General features: G+C 31.4%; 1 protein-coding gene and 1 long non-coding RNA gene across 2 annotated transcripts; one reads left to right on the top strand and one right to left on the bottom strand.

Annotated features, from left to right (window-relative positions):
* Positions 1–428: 428 nt before the first annotated feature.
* Positions 429–1103, top strand: LOC145640017 (uncharacterized). Its single transcript, XM_081691328.1, has one exon. The coding sequence runs from the start codon at positions 429–431 to the stop codon at positions 1101–1103; it is 675 nt and encodes a 224-aa protein (XP_081547454.1).
* A 12572-nt stretch (positions 1104–13675) lies between these two features.
* On the bottom strand, positions 13676–15436 carry LOC145640923 (uncharacterized). Its single transcript, XR_014115007.1, has 3 exons — positions 15028–15436; positions 14522–14574; positions 13676–13835 (listed from the first exon to the last, which is right to left on the bottom strand). It is a non-coding gene; the product is annotated as an uncharacterized LOC145640923 (long non-coding RNA).
* Between the last annotated feature and the right edge of the window lie 1274 nt (positions 15437–16710).

Genomic DNA, 16710 nt, shown 5'->3' with positions numbered 1-16710 from the left:
GGTCAAAGGCTTTCATTGGAATATAGGTAATGGTGAAAGGGTGAAGGTTGGAAATATGAGATGGGTACAGGGCTCAACACCGGTCTTTAGATCAAATCAGTTGCTTCGGGGGATCGGGTCAGGGCGGGTGAAGGACTTGATCTTCCCAGATACGAGATTGTGGAATGCGGCAATCATAAGGGAAAGGTTTGAGTGGAATACTGCACAGGACATTTTGGAAATGGAGCTGCCTTCGACTAAGGAGAAGGATGTGCTTTATTGGGGGGGGGGGGCATCCCTCTGGCAACTACACTGTTAAAACGAGATATGCTTTCCTAATGAATATTTTTTCTTTGCAACAGGATGTGATAGCTGACAATGTATTCTGCAGGATAATCTGGAAGCTTAATATTCCGCCCAAATAGAGCTTATTTTTGTGGAAACTTGTGATGAATGCGTTGGCAGACAAGTCGAACCTAGTCAAAAGAGGAATAACAATTGAGGATTATTGCAATTCTTGTGGTACAGAGGGGGAAGACCTACAACATCTTTTTAGGATGTGTTCTTTTGCGAGATATGCTTGGAAGAATTGTTCCCTGAATATCTTGTCTGAAAATGATGAATCTACTCCGTTTGGACAATGGATTCAGAATTATATCCTGCTTTATCATAGCGAGGATGGAAAGAACAGTGAACGAATAGGAATGTTCATAGGCGTTCTTTGGAGTCTTTGGCTGACTAGAAATGGGAGGGTCTTTAGTAATCAGGGAGGTTATCTTGCAGACCTGTTTAGGAACTATAATACAGCGATGCATAATTTCACGGTTTGGAAAATGAGGGAGGAAGGGGAGGATGTCAGGGCAAAGAATAAAAATAACAACGGTGCGCCTCCGGGTTTTCAACGAATAAACATTGGGTCCGAAAAGGAAGACATAACATACCCAACATATGCTAGATTGGAAGTGACTATAATGGTTGATGGCTCTTGGCAAAAGCGGACTAGAATGGCAGGAACGGGATGGGCTTTCTCGGAAGACCATATAACTTTTATGGAAGGGGGGGAAGCTATGGCAAAGCATACTCTTCTCTACAGGCAGAAGTTATGGCATGTGTGCATGCTTTAAAGTGGGCGGAGGCGAAAGGGTACCAAAGGATTCTTTTATTCACTGACTCATTGGCACTGATCAACCTAGTCAACAACCGAAGAGAAGGGAAATGCGGATGATGTGGACGATCCAAGATCTTTTACATGTGGGACGAAGGCTTAGAACTTGCATCATTCGGAAAGTTGGGAGGGATCAGGTTGCTAAGGCACATAACATAGCGAATGGGTGTAGAGTCAACTTACATAGATTTATTGTTTAGTTTTTTGGTTATTTAATTTGCCGTTGTCAAAAAAAAAAAAAAAAAAAGCTAATCCAAATATTAACGCATTAAGGACATGTTCTCTTCAGCTTATTTTTAGTTCAGTTCAGTTCACTTCTTAATTTCCTTTTCTCATAAAATATTTAGTTTAGTTCAATTCAGTCCAACTCCAATAAGTTCAGTTCAGTTCAGCTCAGTTAAGTCAATCAGAACATGCCCTAAGTTAACCTCCCTCATTCTTTCATTCACTTTGTTATATCTTCTCCTTCACCATTTTAAAATAGAGCTTCAAGGCTTCCTCCTCTGTCTCTCTTCCAATTGTTCAAGGTAAACTTCTAATTCACCTCCAATAATTTCACATTTTAGGGCTTATGGTTTTTGAATTTCATTGATTAAAACTAGGACTTCTATTTATATATTTTCAATTAAGCTAGATAACTAGTAATTGTGCATAATTTGTAAATGGATATGTTAAATTGATTCGGAATTTTCTTTTTGTGTCATATTTTGGTCGTCCTCCATCACAAGAAGTCTCTTTCTTAAAAATCTTGGTCAAGATTTTATGAAGAATCTTCAAGTGACGCAAATTTGACGAGTCTTCTTCAATTTGATGAATAGTACTCCCTCCATCCCTTAATTAGGGGAAATGATTTTGGCACACCAAAATTCATTTTGGCATACCTCTATGTGAGAGCACAATTTTCTATGTTTTTCTCATATAAGGGTGTGCCAAAATCAATTTCCCTTATTGGGGTTTTCAAATTTAGATGTCTATTTACCTTATGGTGTTTTCAAAATTAGATGTCTACTTTCCTTATTGTGGTTTTCAAAATTAGATGTCTATTTCTATTTTAAGAATGTATTGTTTAGCAATATTCCCTCTTTTTGATGAGTTGTCATCAATTTTGTTTTGCTCCCTCTGTTTTTATATATTTGCTCCATTTCTACTTTCAGTACTATTCATTTTCTCTACTTTGACTAATGTTTGTGATTTATAGTCTTGTGGGTATTTGTTGGAATCTTTTTAATTGATAGATTATTAATTTTCAATTGTTAGAATTTATATTTATTGATAATTAAAGATATTATTGCTCAAAGATTAGCATCGACATATGTGTCCAAGAGAAATGGAGTAAGTATTTAAAAACAGAGGGAGTATTTATTTTGCACTTTTGACATCATTTTCCAGCCCTTTCTCTCTCTATCTTATTCAATAATTACCAACTACCTTTTGTTTTTTCTCTCTCTATCTCTCTCTAACCCCACATACTTTGTACTTTCCAATCATGGGTTTTAAGAAATCTCTAAGTTCCTTAATTCTCATGTAATTTTAGAAGTATGTTTCTAATTAAAAGGAGGGAGTATAAAGGTAAGAGGTCAAAGAGAAAGGAGAAGAGAGAGACAAAGGGGGTTAACTAGGGTTAAAAGAAATAAAAATTGATTTTCTATAGATGATTAAATAATGAGATTTTAGGTAGCATTATGACATTATTTACGGTTAAAAATTGATTTTCTTTAGATGGTTGGAACTATATTCCGACTCGATATCACCTTCTTACGGAAAGAAAACTTGAATGATATACGCATCTCTTAGACTATGCGGGAAATAAAGAAACTAGGTATGGGTTTCCAATGCTGTAATATTCTCAAGGTAGACAGAGAACATGTACAAAGGGCACATTTGCTAGCAAATGACAGCCGTAATAATTTAATTATAATTTCTTTTACTTTCTAATTTGTTTGGTTATGCTAACGTCAAAAAAATGTAATCATAAATATTGAATAATATAATGTTTGTGGTAATAATTTACAAGTTTTTATTGATTTATGAAAGTGATTCCCAAATAGCCGTTAATACACAATAATAAGTACATAAAAAGTGTAAAAAGTTAAATCGTGTCAAATATATTCATATACAAAAGTTAAATCGCGTCAATTATATATATATTCGTATACAAACGACAACAAAAATCTCAAAAACCTTGATGAGATCTAGATACCCCCTTAAACGAAACCCTATCCATGAGAAAGGAGAAGGAAACAAGGAAACATGTAGTGAGCTTTAAAGGATAGAGGCAACAAAAGCAAGGTAAAACCTTTTATTAATTTCATAATTATGCATCTATAACTAACCACTATAAAATTAAGAGCATTTACCAATGGTCAAGTTTAAGCGTTAGTAATGATAGGTTGTCTTACACCTGCCAAAAAAAAATCCTAACAAAACCAACTAACAATGTATTAAGGTAAGTGAAGTCGAATCCACAGAGAGATGGTTATTTAATCTAACCTCTAAGAATTTGGCGAAACTAAACAAGTTACGAAATTGGGATAAAAAGACAGTCTAAATTGAAATAAGAATAAAAATTAATAAAAAGACCTAGGGTTATGGTTCACCATGTTTAAAGTTCTAAATCTATCAAATATCAATAGCAATTCAATTAATCAATTATCTAGAGCAATTGCTAAGCCTATGATTGGCTCTTAACGCTCTCAATTCAACATATGTAGTTCGATCGCTAGCATAAACAGAATTGCTAATTGTAGGTAAATCTCTAAAAGTAAGATTTTTTCGATTCAAACTCTTGTTAACAATAATTAATCAAACAATTGATCAGGTTGCAAGATTAACTATCAATTAGAGAAATCAATAGTCAAAGTATCACTAGGTGAAAAAAGGCATTTGGCAGCGGTTCAAACCCGGTCTAAGGCACCGGTTTGAACCGCTGCCTATGTGAGGGGTGCCAAAAGTGGTTTAATAAGGCACCGGTTCAAACTGGTGCCAAAAATTGGAAATGGCACCGGTTAACCGGTGCCAAAAATGCCAAAATATATATATATATATATATATATATATATATATATATATATATATATATATATATATATATATATATATATATATATATATATATATATATATATATATATATATATATATATATATATATATATATATATATATATATATATATATATATATATATATATATATATATTTTTGTTTTTTCCAGCCAATTTGCGACATATCAACAAGAATCGAAAATTTGCAATATATAACTTTGATTACAGCATATAAAAAAAAATTACAATATAAATTTTAAAAAAAAATTACAATATAAATTCAAAAAAAAAAAAAAAACTCATTCATTCTTGCTTGTATCTTGCTTCTTCGATTTCAGATCTAAATAACATACCTGCACCAATTAAAACAAAAAAAAAATCGATTAATATAATTAAACTTCGAAAGAAAAAGCCCAGAAATTTAATCCCAAAAATTGAAAAAAAAAATTCAAACCCAGAAACCCAGAAAACGAAAAAAAATTGAAATCGGTGTTACCCAGAAAAAAAAATTAAAAAAAAAAAAAACCAATGCAAAAATTAAAATTAGAATAAACCCAGAAATTGGAAAAAATTAAAATAAAAAAAACCAATGCAAAAAAATTAGAATTCGAAAAAAATTAAAATCGGTGTTCGAAAAACCTAGAAACAAAAAATAATTGAAATCGAAAATAAATCCGATTTAAATCTGAAAAAAAAAATCAAAATCGAAATTGATTAAAAAAAAAAGATTAAAAATTCGATTCAAATTAAAATCGATTAAAATTTAAAAAAAAAACCCAAAAATTCGATTAAAATCAAAACAATAACCCAGAAATTTGATTGAAATCGATCTAACCAATAACCCAGAAAAAAAAAAAAAATTTAAATCGATTAAAATTTTAAAAAAATCGATTAAAAAATAAATTAAAACAAAAACCCAGAAAATTAAAACAAAACCCATAAATTCCCTCACAAATCGGTGTTGCATGTGGTCTTCAAAAACCCAGAAAATCGAGATGTTGCATGTGTTCTTCGTGATTGTGAGGGAGAAGAAGATCGAAAAATTAAAGAGAATTAGAAGGAGAAGAAGGAGATCGAGAAAGATAAATAGAAATAAAATTGGTTCAGTTTGAGGAGAAGGAGATCGAGAATGGAGAAAGAGGAGGAGATGAGAGGAGAGGGAAAGAGGATGAGAGGAGAGAGAAAGAGAAAGAGGATGAGAGTTGGGGTGGGTTTATAAAAGGACCGTGTTTTAGGGTTGGGGTGGGTTTATAAAAGGACCGTGTTTTTTTTTTGTTTTTTTTTTTTAATGGCTCCGGTTCAAAAGGCACCGGTTCAAACCGGTGGCCTATTTGTTTTTGGCACCGGTTTGAAGTGAACCGGTGCCTTTTACTCTTGTTCAGTTTCCCACCAATTTTGTAGGCCATTTTTGGCACCGGTTTGGACTGAACCGGTGCCAATTAGGGGGTGCCTTTTTGATATTTTCTACTAGTGTATCAATAAAATCAATCAAGATTCATTATATAAACATGGATTCCCAAACCCTAGAAATAAACCTACTCAAACATGAAATAAATAATTAAAACTAGATCTAAGAAATAAAAAATAATTTAAAAAGGAATAAAACTAACTTAATGAATTAAAGTAACAAACTCAAGAAGAATCCACGGAGAATCCATAGAGTTGGTCTTGAGAAAACTAGGGCTGAGAAAATGAACGTAAAAACGGCCTCAAAGGCATAAGGTAAAAATAAAATCCCTATATTATCCTAAAACTAATCTAATTAAAAGTAAAATAAATAAATAAAAACATAACTCGAATGTTATTGGATGATATATAAGCGATGACGTATCACAAGACTTGCTGCGATCGTGGAAGGACAAGGCTAATCGGTGCTTCAAGGATACTCGGCCAAACCTATGGGCACAGGCCTAGCTGTGGCCTGGCAGTAGCATCAAGTGGCCTCGAGTGGGTGTGGGGCAGAGGCGCAACCTGCGGTTTTACACCTTGTCGCTAATTGCATTGCTCAGATTAAAACGACCATGTCTTCTGTTATAGGAGGATTCTTGGGGTTTGTGACCTATCATTGGAAAGCTTCTCAAGTCTAGTATCCAAAGTAATTTGAATCGTTTCAATCTGATTTGTAGAACTCAAGTTATGATCAAAAGAGTGGACAAATGTCAGTTTTGCCACTTTGTAAAATATTGTTTTTCTTCATTTCTATCTCAAATTCAATTCCAAAAAGTGCATAACGACCCTTGTGGATGTTATATTCATTACTAATTCATATAAATCTCAACCTACGCTTCCACAAACACATATCCTTCATTGAGGGACCTCGATTCATCGACTTTTCATCCTTTCACTGTCCAATTCTTTCAAAACCACTCCGAAAGCGTCCAAATAGTTATAGAAACTACCTAAAACATCAAGAAAACACAAAAGAAGCGAAGCACAAAATGAACAACTTATGCAATTGCGACATAAAAACTACTAAAAAACAACTATAAAACTAGCATGAACGTGCCTATTAAACCTATATAAATGTGATTCATCAGGTAATTTTAGATTTATTAGTTGCTTGGACAACCTTCACATTTTAACAACGACCTAAAACTATACCGAGTAATTAATATAGTATCGAATGTAAAATTTTATTATTATATATTTTAAAAATATTAGAGTTTATCGACGACTTAATTTTGACTTTTATATATACTCCCTCCGTTTTTAAATACTTGCTTCACTTTCCTTTTTCGGCCATTTTTAAATACTTGCTCCATTTCCTTATTTGGAAAGCATTTAAAATATTTAATTCATTTCTCTCACCGAGTGACCCAACAAATATCATATTTTATTAATTTCATATTCTCTCTCCTCCAATTTCTCCACTACTTTTGCTTTTTACAATTTTTTTTTTCACCAACCCCACTACCTTCATATTTTATTACTTTCTCCAATTTCTCCTAAAACTCAGCGCATGGAGAAATGAAGCAAGTATTTAAAAACGGAGGGAGTATTAAAGATTATTACCGATGAGACGACGACTTAAAGATGCAGGAAATATTTTTTAAACCCGTTTCAACTCCATAAAAATAAAGGTATCTACAGCTAAGTCATCAATAATGTTGATTTTTTTTTCTATTTTTTAAAAAAACTTAGCCCATACCTCTCTTTCTCTTTCTCCCCATTTCTAACCATAATACCACCCCTAACAGTTGTCACTCATTCTTTCTCTATCTCTTTCATTTTTCTGTCATCAAATCCCGCTTTTTCTCTTTGCACTTTATCCGATCACCCCAATTTCCTTGCTTTCTCTTTTCCTTCCTATTTCTTCTCTTTTGCTCTTTTCTCCTTTCTTCACCTTCTCTTCCGTCTCCTCCTCTTTCTTTCCCCGCTTATTGTTCACTTCCAACCTTTTCTCCTCCCATCGTTTGTCGCTGCAAATAACATCGTGAATCACTACCACATAGCCGGTGAATTATCAAGGCAAAGAGCACCCTTTAATTTCTCCTTTGTTTTGTTGAAACATTCAGCGTTGCTGCCTGGCCACCAAATCATTATCAACTATATAAGGTTGTTTATGTTGTTGCAAGCTATTTTTGCCTTTATATTTTAAATCTACTTATTTAATTTTATATAATTCATATTGATGTAATCCTATAGGGATATTTATAAAACTCTTATTGTAAATTTTTTTAGAAACTTTTGGTCATTTAATTTATATAATTAATTTTTACTACCTTTGTTTCAATTTATTTACAACATTTACCATAAATAATCACTTCATTTGTAACAAATATATTCTTTCGTTTTTTATGTGTTACTTCTTTCTATCTCTCTCCTTATTAAATCAACTTTAATTTTCTCCTCTCTTCATTTAGCAGTCACCAACAAATTTTACCATTGTAAATTTTATGTTGTTTGTTGTATTGTGAATGTATTAGGTTATATAAAATGGTTTCCATTTCATCTTTTTAATTTCAAATATTTAGATTTGGGTGAGTTTTGTGGGTTATTTAGGCCTTTAGGATGGTAGATGTTGGGAGAAATCGAAACCCAAATCTAGGTTCGCCTTTTGTTTTATTTTATTGATTTTTATAATTTGATGTTGTGGGTTTATAGATGACCAAGGTCGTTAATGAAATTAAAAAAAAAAGGTCGGTAAACAATTACCAACAACTTTAACTATTAGTAACTTGAAAAATTACTAACAAATATAGTAACGATGACTGGTCAAATACCGTTATTACATCGATAAAGGCATTACCAACAGTTTTTTCATCACCGACGGTTTTGAGCTATCAAATTCGTTAGTAAAAGTGTATTTTCTTGTATTGTTGTGACCACATTCCAAAACAAGGAAGGAGGTACCCGAGAGAAAGGCAAAAGAAGGGCTTAAGGAAGATGGTGAAAGGCTAATTATTAGCTTATAAGATTACTAGAGAAAGGGAAGAGCCTCTGTCTCTAGAACCTACCACGTCGTCACCTCTTATACTACGTCATAATATAAAATTTATGCATATATATAGAAAAAACATATCTTGCCAAATTTATAACTAGCCTTCTCTTTTTTATATTGTAACACCCCAAAATCTCTCTCTACGGAAATGTTAGTATAATATATTATAATTATACGTACTTTAGAGATAGGCTTGGCGTATTACCGCCACATGATAATATAAGGCTATTTAAAAACTCAACTCAACAATAACTTGCAGTGAAAATCAATCAACTCTTTCTTTATTAAATATACTTTAAAAATAATCAAACCATTGTTATGACTTATGAGTACTCAAAAACCAAATTAAAAAACAACATCCCTAATCTAGGTGAAGTAATATACTGGGACTCCCATATACCCATTAAAGACTCCACTTGAAAGTTCATTGTTGCTTACCAATAAGGCAAATAGGATGAATTAAAACAAAATAGGAAATACGAATTAGAAAAATATGCTAAATTATTTAAGTACAAGAGAAGTAAATTTAATTTGCAAATAACAAACATGCTTTCAAAATCCTATCATAGAAAATCCAATATTAATTCCAAACCAATTTCTCAAATACTCAAATACTACTTGTACAATGAAAATCAATTCCTTTAACCAAATTCTCTCTTAAGTGTGCACAGTGACGGATTTATGTTTTTGTCAAGTGCAATTACTAGATATATAAAGAATCAAATTATATGGAGATAATTAAGTTCTTTCTTTTGCGTCGTCATTGTTTGTTGCTAGATATAATAATCTTTGAACTGGTCAAATAGTTTTAAGCCCAATAGAATGGATCCTATAAGGTCACACATAGGGGTCATGGATTGAACAAAGTATGAATCCCATTTATGGGCATCATAAGATAATGACAAGCAACATAAGAAGTAAGGCTATAGTAGTTTGGGTTAGATTAGCTAGGAGTTTGGGCTTCATATAGACTCTAAATTATATTTGAGATATATAAATATAGGCCTTCTATAGGTTAAGAGATAAGTCACAATTAGCCTAAGTAGTATAGTGTGAAGCATGCAACCAATCTCTCTCGTCCTCTCTCTCTCTCTCTCTCTCTCTCTCTCTCTCTCCCCCCTCGTCCATACAACCGTACATACCACCCAAGCAAGATGGTTGCTCGCGGTGGTGGTGGTTTGTGACTTGATCATTTCCTCTCCTCTCGGTAGAAGGTGGATCGAAGGGTTCATTCTCAACTAACTAGCATTAGTGGAGGTTCAATTCTATCCAGTTGACTAAGTAGAGAAGCAACGCTTGGGGATCTATTCTCTCCCTAGTTATCAATCAACTTGCTACGTGGAGATCACGCTTTAAAAGTTTAATTATGTTTTTCTTGTGTTTTTGCATGCGATCTTGTTTTAGGTGTGTATGAATATGATTTATGAAATTCCGTTTAGAGTACCTAAAGCCCTACACACCCCCCAAGTTAGTATCTTTATGTAGAAGCCTAAGGCTTGTGTACAACGGGTGTACATTAAATTTATTGTAAAATAATCAGTTTCAGCGTAACTTTAATTATTTTATGGTAACTTTAACCACTTAAAGAGTAACTTTTAATTTATCGTTGGTTTGAATTTAATTTTAATGTGTAATTTCTTATAGATACGTGATTACATACTATAAATATTAATAAGATTAATCTAATGCATTATAATTTTTTTGTAAGATAAAATTTATTAATCGAAAAATAATAATTTTTGCAGTATAAAGAGTAAATTTAAGTACTTAAACATAATTTTAACCTGTTTTACAATAAATTAATGCACACCCGCCTTTTTGGAGAATTTGTGTATGTAGAAAGGTTATTCTTGAGGAAAGACTAGGTCATATAAAGTCAATAATCTTTATCAACCAAATCCGCATAGTGAGATTAAAACAAACATCCTTGTAAAGCTGTAAATAATAATTCAGTAATTCCTCATGTAATAATTCTTATAAATTAAATCCTTGAAATTCCAGTAATAATAACAATTCCAATTCAACCGTTTTATAAATCAATAATCCTTCAAACTGATTCTTTTATTAGTTCAATAAATTCAATTTTATTTAAACATGATATTAAAAATCAATCCTTTAAACATATTTATTAAATCATAAATTAAAAAAATTCCTCAAATATATATTATTTCACAAATCATAATGTGCAATTTAATTCAAACACCATTAAATTCACTTAAAACATATTGTTCAACTCAATCACTTTAATAGAGTATCTATCCACCTAAATGTATCTTTCCTCCTTGCTTAGCAAAAACAATAAGAGAACTCAAGCAATCTCACCAAGAACACCCTACAAATAAATATAACCATATTATAAGGTCATCAAATAATCAGAAACAACTAAAATAAATTCCAAATTCTATGTACATCAATCTAAAATTCTTTTCAATAATTCTTAAATAATTTTTCTGATTTTATTCAATTAAAACATTAAGAATAATTATTTATGAAATAATGATATTAATAATTAAAATAATTCGAGAAAATAAGAAGAAGAAGAAACTGAAAGAAAGAAGGAAGAAGAAGAAGAGACAACAGTAGCTCCGACTGGTGGCTAGTGTCGTGCAGTGGAAGCAGGAAGTGTTGGTGGTGGTTGGAGCAAAACTGAAAGGAGATGAGGAGAGAAGACCGTGAGAATTAGAGGGGGGAAAACAGAATTTGTGAGGTTTTTTGTGTGAGTTTTCATTAGCAGGGGGTTATATATAAACTTATGAATAGAGCTGTCAATTAAAGTATTCAAGTTAGGTTGGGGTTGGATCAAATTAAGTTTTGGGGAAAATCAGGATCAGGTTATGTCGGGTGATTTTAGCCTCAGATCAGATTAAGGTTTGGGTCGGGTTCAAGTTATTCCCGGTAGTTCACCCTTTCGGGTGTAGGTCGGGTTCGATTCGAGTCAAATTTAGATCAGGTTCAATTTCATGTTCGGGTTGTGTTGAGTCGGATTAGGGCAAGTTAATAGATGGTACATTCGGGTTTGGGTTAGTGTTGGGTCGGATAATCTTAAAGTTGGATCATTTTTTTATTTTGGTTCAAGTTCATTTCGAATGAATATCGATGTGGTCAAGTTGAATCTATATAGTTACACCCTGCATAATTTGATCAAGCAATATAAAGATTTTATTAAACCTATTTATGAAGTAATAGAGAACAAAAGGTATATAAGCTAAACAAATTGTACCAGAGTATCTTATTAAGGATTGAGGGTTCACATTAATTGTACCAATATATAACCTAAACAAAAGGTATATAAAAATTTGTTAAACCTTCCATGACTCGGGTCAATAACAGATTGTGTTGGGTTATAACCGTTTTCAGGTTCTAATTGGGTTGGGTACTAGTTTGGGTTCAGATAATGTTGGGTCGGATTAAATCAGTTGACGATTACTATCAGGTTGGGTGCAAGTTCGGGTTCAGGTCATAAAGTATTAGATCAAATTGGTTGTCGGTTAACATCAAGTTGGGTTCAAGTTGGGTCACAGGTTACTAGTTTCACCCCATTGTTCCGGCATAAGTCAGGTTCAGATCATTGACAATTCAGGTCGGGTTCGCTGGTCGGGTTAATTTTTTACAGCTCTACTTATGAATGCAAGAATTAAGGCAATTTATTGTAGGAAGAATTAAGGTAATTTTGGTTTATGAAATTAATTAAAGATATAGGCTTGAATTTAATGTAAGTGTGAGATTGATGACTTAAGCAACTAAAGAAATATGACAATTTTTCATTTTATTAAAGAAGCAAGGTAAAAATGCTTCCTTGGAGAGTAATCAAGAGACATCTAACTATCTAAGACAAGATAATTTCAGGTCATATGTTTACTAGATTTGAATAGGAAAATTTAGTGACATACGAAGATTTAATTAAAATACTTGTCTACTAAAATCGAAACAATAATCTACTTAATTATTTCTAATTGGCAGAAATTTCTCAAGCAAACAATGCCTACTTATTTTCAGACCATTTAGCTAATTAATTAGATATTATTTATCTTTAGAATACAAAAAATTACCTAATAAAATTTTGGTTTTTAGTAAAATATTAAACAGGAATTTTTTTTTAATTATTCTAACCTAATTCACTTTAAAAAAAATTAGATTTTCTAATGCTTAAATATCCAAAAAAATTGAGTTAATTTGCTTAGGAATTTTGGACCTTACTTAATAAAACTAGTTTTATGTCCCGTGAAATGCTCGGGTTGTTTATTGAATTTTAAAATAAAACTTATTATCTGTTTTTTATTAATTGACACGTTTTGACTTTAGGACTATTCACACACTTCCCTTTGACCATGTTTTGTGATTTATACGTAATGAAAAATATAGTGATGTGAGATCTTGTTAGAATCGTCACGATATATATTTTTTAAATATCAAAATTTTAAAATTTTACTTATCGGAAATTAAAGATATTAGTGGTTAGATTTGTGCATTGGCAAACGTGACAAAAGAAACAAGTCAATTAAAAAGAAATGGAGGAAGTATATATTATTAGAATTTTCTACTCATGGATTAATAATCAATTGGCAATCATACTTGTCCATTTATGGGTTTTTTATGAATTAATAATCACTTGAAAATCTAAAAAAAAAAAAATAGAAGTAACAATATACAACTAAAAAGAATGGATGTCTAAAGCTGTGATATATTATTTTCAATTTCTCTGAGCATCTAGGGAAAAGCTAGTTGTATGTTAAGACTTCAGAGAACGGTTATATATAATAACAGGTCTCTTTGATTTTTATTTTTTCCTTTTGTACTTCTCTAGATCCGTCATTTTGTATAAAAAAAATATTGGTATTTTATTGAAAATAAACTCTAAAATAACTTTTTTTTTTTATCTTATAAAGCTATTCACATTTTATTGAAAATAAAACTCTAAGATTGTAACACCCCCAAATTACTCTTTAATAATAATGATAAAAAACCTGATTAAGAGAGTAGTTTAGGAGCATTACCGCCACGTGATTACGTAAGGCTTTTCAAAATACAAATACTTGCAGCGGAAAAATACATACTTAACTTTTATTAAATAATAATAGTTTTCAAAAGTGAACCACACGAGAATTCTTCATACAAATCGTTAACCAATAAATCTAGACTAAGTTATTATCGCACTTTGTTCCCAATATAATGCAACATTTAGATCACGTCGACTCATCATCGTCACCTATACTTATCATAAGTGATAAGTAGGGCCAAGCCAAAAACAAAACAGAAATACGTTAGCAAAAATGCTAAGTACATAACAATGCTAGATACGTAAATCATCAATTTATTTAATTAAACACTCTTTCGTAAGAATTCACATTTTGTAAATAATCGATCATTATTCAAACTTTTTATAAATATAAATTCCATATTGAGAAACATTCCAAAATCAACAACTTTCCAAAAGTAGATTCCAATAGAAATGGAAGATCAACATTTTCGTAAACCATTTTCCCAACCTAAGTGTGCACACCCCTCAAGCTAGTAACTCATTTGCATAGTCTATACTCGAGGAAAGACTAGATCATACAAAGCTCATAGTCTTATCATTTATCTCCGCATAGTGGGAGTCAAGAAAATCACATAAACATCTTTGATAAATCAATCTTCCAATTCCCATTTCTGGGATGATTAAAATGATAACATTTCCTATTTAAACAAGTTAGTAAACCAAGTAAGTTTACAACCAAGCTTATAAAGCATTTAAATATCAAACGATCGTTTTTATTGAAACAAGATTACACGATTTATTTTATAAACATTCATAAATCATTGTTCAACATTCAAACATAGTTCATCATTCAAAACATAAAACACATTTATGAATAAAATCACATAGTTAAAGATCTAGCCATGAATACGTACCTTAATCTTTCATACAATCATATGAAACCTCTAACAACGAAATTGACACTTCCCTTCAATAAACCAATAATCCTAATCAATACTCTTTGAACAAAAGATATAAAATATTGACTCAAACTAATTGTGCATGAAAAATTGCTTCAACCCTTTTATAAAATTAATACTTCCTCCGTTAACTATTATTTGCAACAAATGGGGTGTTTGCGGACTCCTAGGAAAAATTTGTTTGTGAGAGTAAAATGGAGAGAGAAAAAGTTGGGTGCATGTGATGAGGAGAGAGATAGAGAGAAATGATTACCTAAATAGAAAAAAAAAACATTTGTTGCACATAATAGTTAGCATCCATTTATAGTATATGTTGCAAATAACCGTTAACGGAGGTAGTACTTATTTTTGTAAACTAATATTTAAAATTTATCGTTGTTAGATAATAATAATAATAAATATGAAAGTACATAATTTAAACCAATAAAAGTAACATAAGTATAAGGATTGTGCTCACTTACTCTTAATGGGTCAAATATCATTAGAATGAATTTATATTGGTGGGATTTTAAGGATTTTAGTTTTGGTTTTTACAAAACACCAAAGACCAAACTTTGGTCTTGGTTTGGATGGGGACAAAAGAACAAAGGAGGAAAGAGGGGTGCAAGGAGGTGGTCCGACGGTGGCTGGGCAGCCGGCGTCGGCCAGGGGCGGGCGGCGACTGGGGTACGAGTCCCGGTGGTGGTGGTGCGTGGCCAATGCAAGGAGGCGCGGAGGAGAGAGAAAGGGGAAAATTTTGGGGTTTTATAATTGGGTTTAATTGCTGAAATTTTGTGGGTATTCTTACAATTAAAATTGAGATAAAATTAGCTTGGTTTCTTGATCTATTATGAAAATGGTGAAGAAATCAAATTAAGCTTCAATGTTGATTGGTTGATTTGGGTGGTGCATCTAATGGTTGAGAAGAACTTGATAGTGGTGATGGAGTGGATGAACTCCAAGTGTAAGAAAATATTTATACCATTATATTAATAGACTAGGGGAGGTAACATTTGGGGAGGTAAATTGAAAGAATCTTCCATAGTTATTATGGTGTATAAACATGATACGTTGATGTAGTTGATTGGGGAGGATGGGTGGGTTTCTATTTTCTTTTTCCTTTAATTTTGTGGCTACAAAAATCTGATTTGGGATATGTATAAAATGGACTTCAAAGAATTCTTATGGGCTAGAGAAAAATTATAGTAACTCATTGGCCCAATAACTATGGTCATGGTTTAGAAAAGGGTTTAGATTCATAGAAATTTTTATCACTTTAAAGTCTTAAAATAATAACTTTATAAATAAAGTTTAGCAAAATATTATTTTGCTTAATAAATCACTTTGAAATCACAATTGTTTAGAAACTATTTATAAATAAATAACTCAAAATATCTTAGGGAACACACCTTAAAATAAAGTGTATAATATAATTTGAATAAATAAAGGTGAAAATCTTTTAAGAAAATAACTTTTGTGTAAGGGAAGTTAATTAAACCCAAATTAAAACATATTTAAGTCTAATAAATATGATTAAAATTAATTAAATAGGCTTAAAAATATGGGGTATTACAAAGATATTATTTTATCCTATTATACAAAAAACTATATTCAAATAAATCCTACTTGGCATATTAATTATTAATTGTCGCCTACATGGCGCGACACTTGGTGAAAAGTTGGAATGTCAGGTTTCCATGTTTCGTGATCTGGCTAAAAGTTTAGCTTTATATATTAGTTGTATGATAAGAAATGTATTTTTGATGATTAAAATATCCAAAAATTATATAGGTAATTAGGTTATTATTAAAATATTAAATGAATAGTTAATCTTATTGAAAATCCAAAATAGTTATTGAGTTTGAAAATGTTTTTGGCACTAAAATTCAACTATTATTTTGGCTCCAAAATTTAAATAAATAAATAAATTACCAAAATACTTTTTTAGAAATTAATTAACAATTAATTAAATTATTAAGAATATGGTTCGGTTTTTTTCTTTAGTGGTTCGGTCTCGGTTTGCAAACTTAATAAGCTGAAATTATATAATTCAGTTTTGGTTTCGGAAAATAAAAAATCGAAAAATTGAAACCGAACCGAATTTTCGGCCCAGCCCCAATAAAACTCTAGCCCAACTCTACATAATTTATAAAGAAAAAAACCCT

The sequence above is a fragment of the Chenopodium album genome, chromosome 7 (assembly GCF_948465745.1).
Source record: "Chenopodium album chromosome 7, dcCheAlbu1.1, whole genome shotgun sequence".
NCBI classification, from domain to species: domain Eukaryota; kingdom Viridiplantae; phylum Streptophyta; class Magnoliopsida; order Caryophyllales; family Amaranthaceae; genus Chenopodium; species Chenopodium album.
The sequence above is the reverse complement of the archived record's forward strand: the minus strand, read 5'-3'. Positions and strand labels throughout refer to the sequence as shown.

What these genes read in the sequence shown, in the direction of transcription:
- LOC145640017 (XM_081691328.1), top strand. Translation starts at nt 429, where the DNA reads ATGAATGCGTTGGCAGACAAGTCGAACCTAGTCAAAAGAGGAATAACA.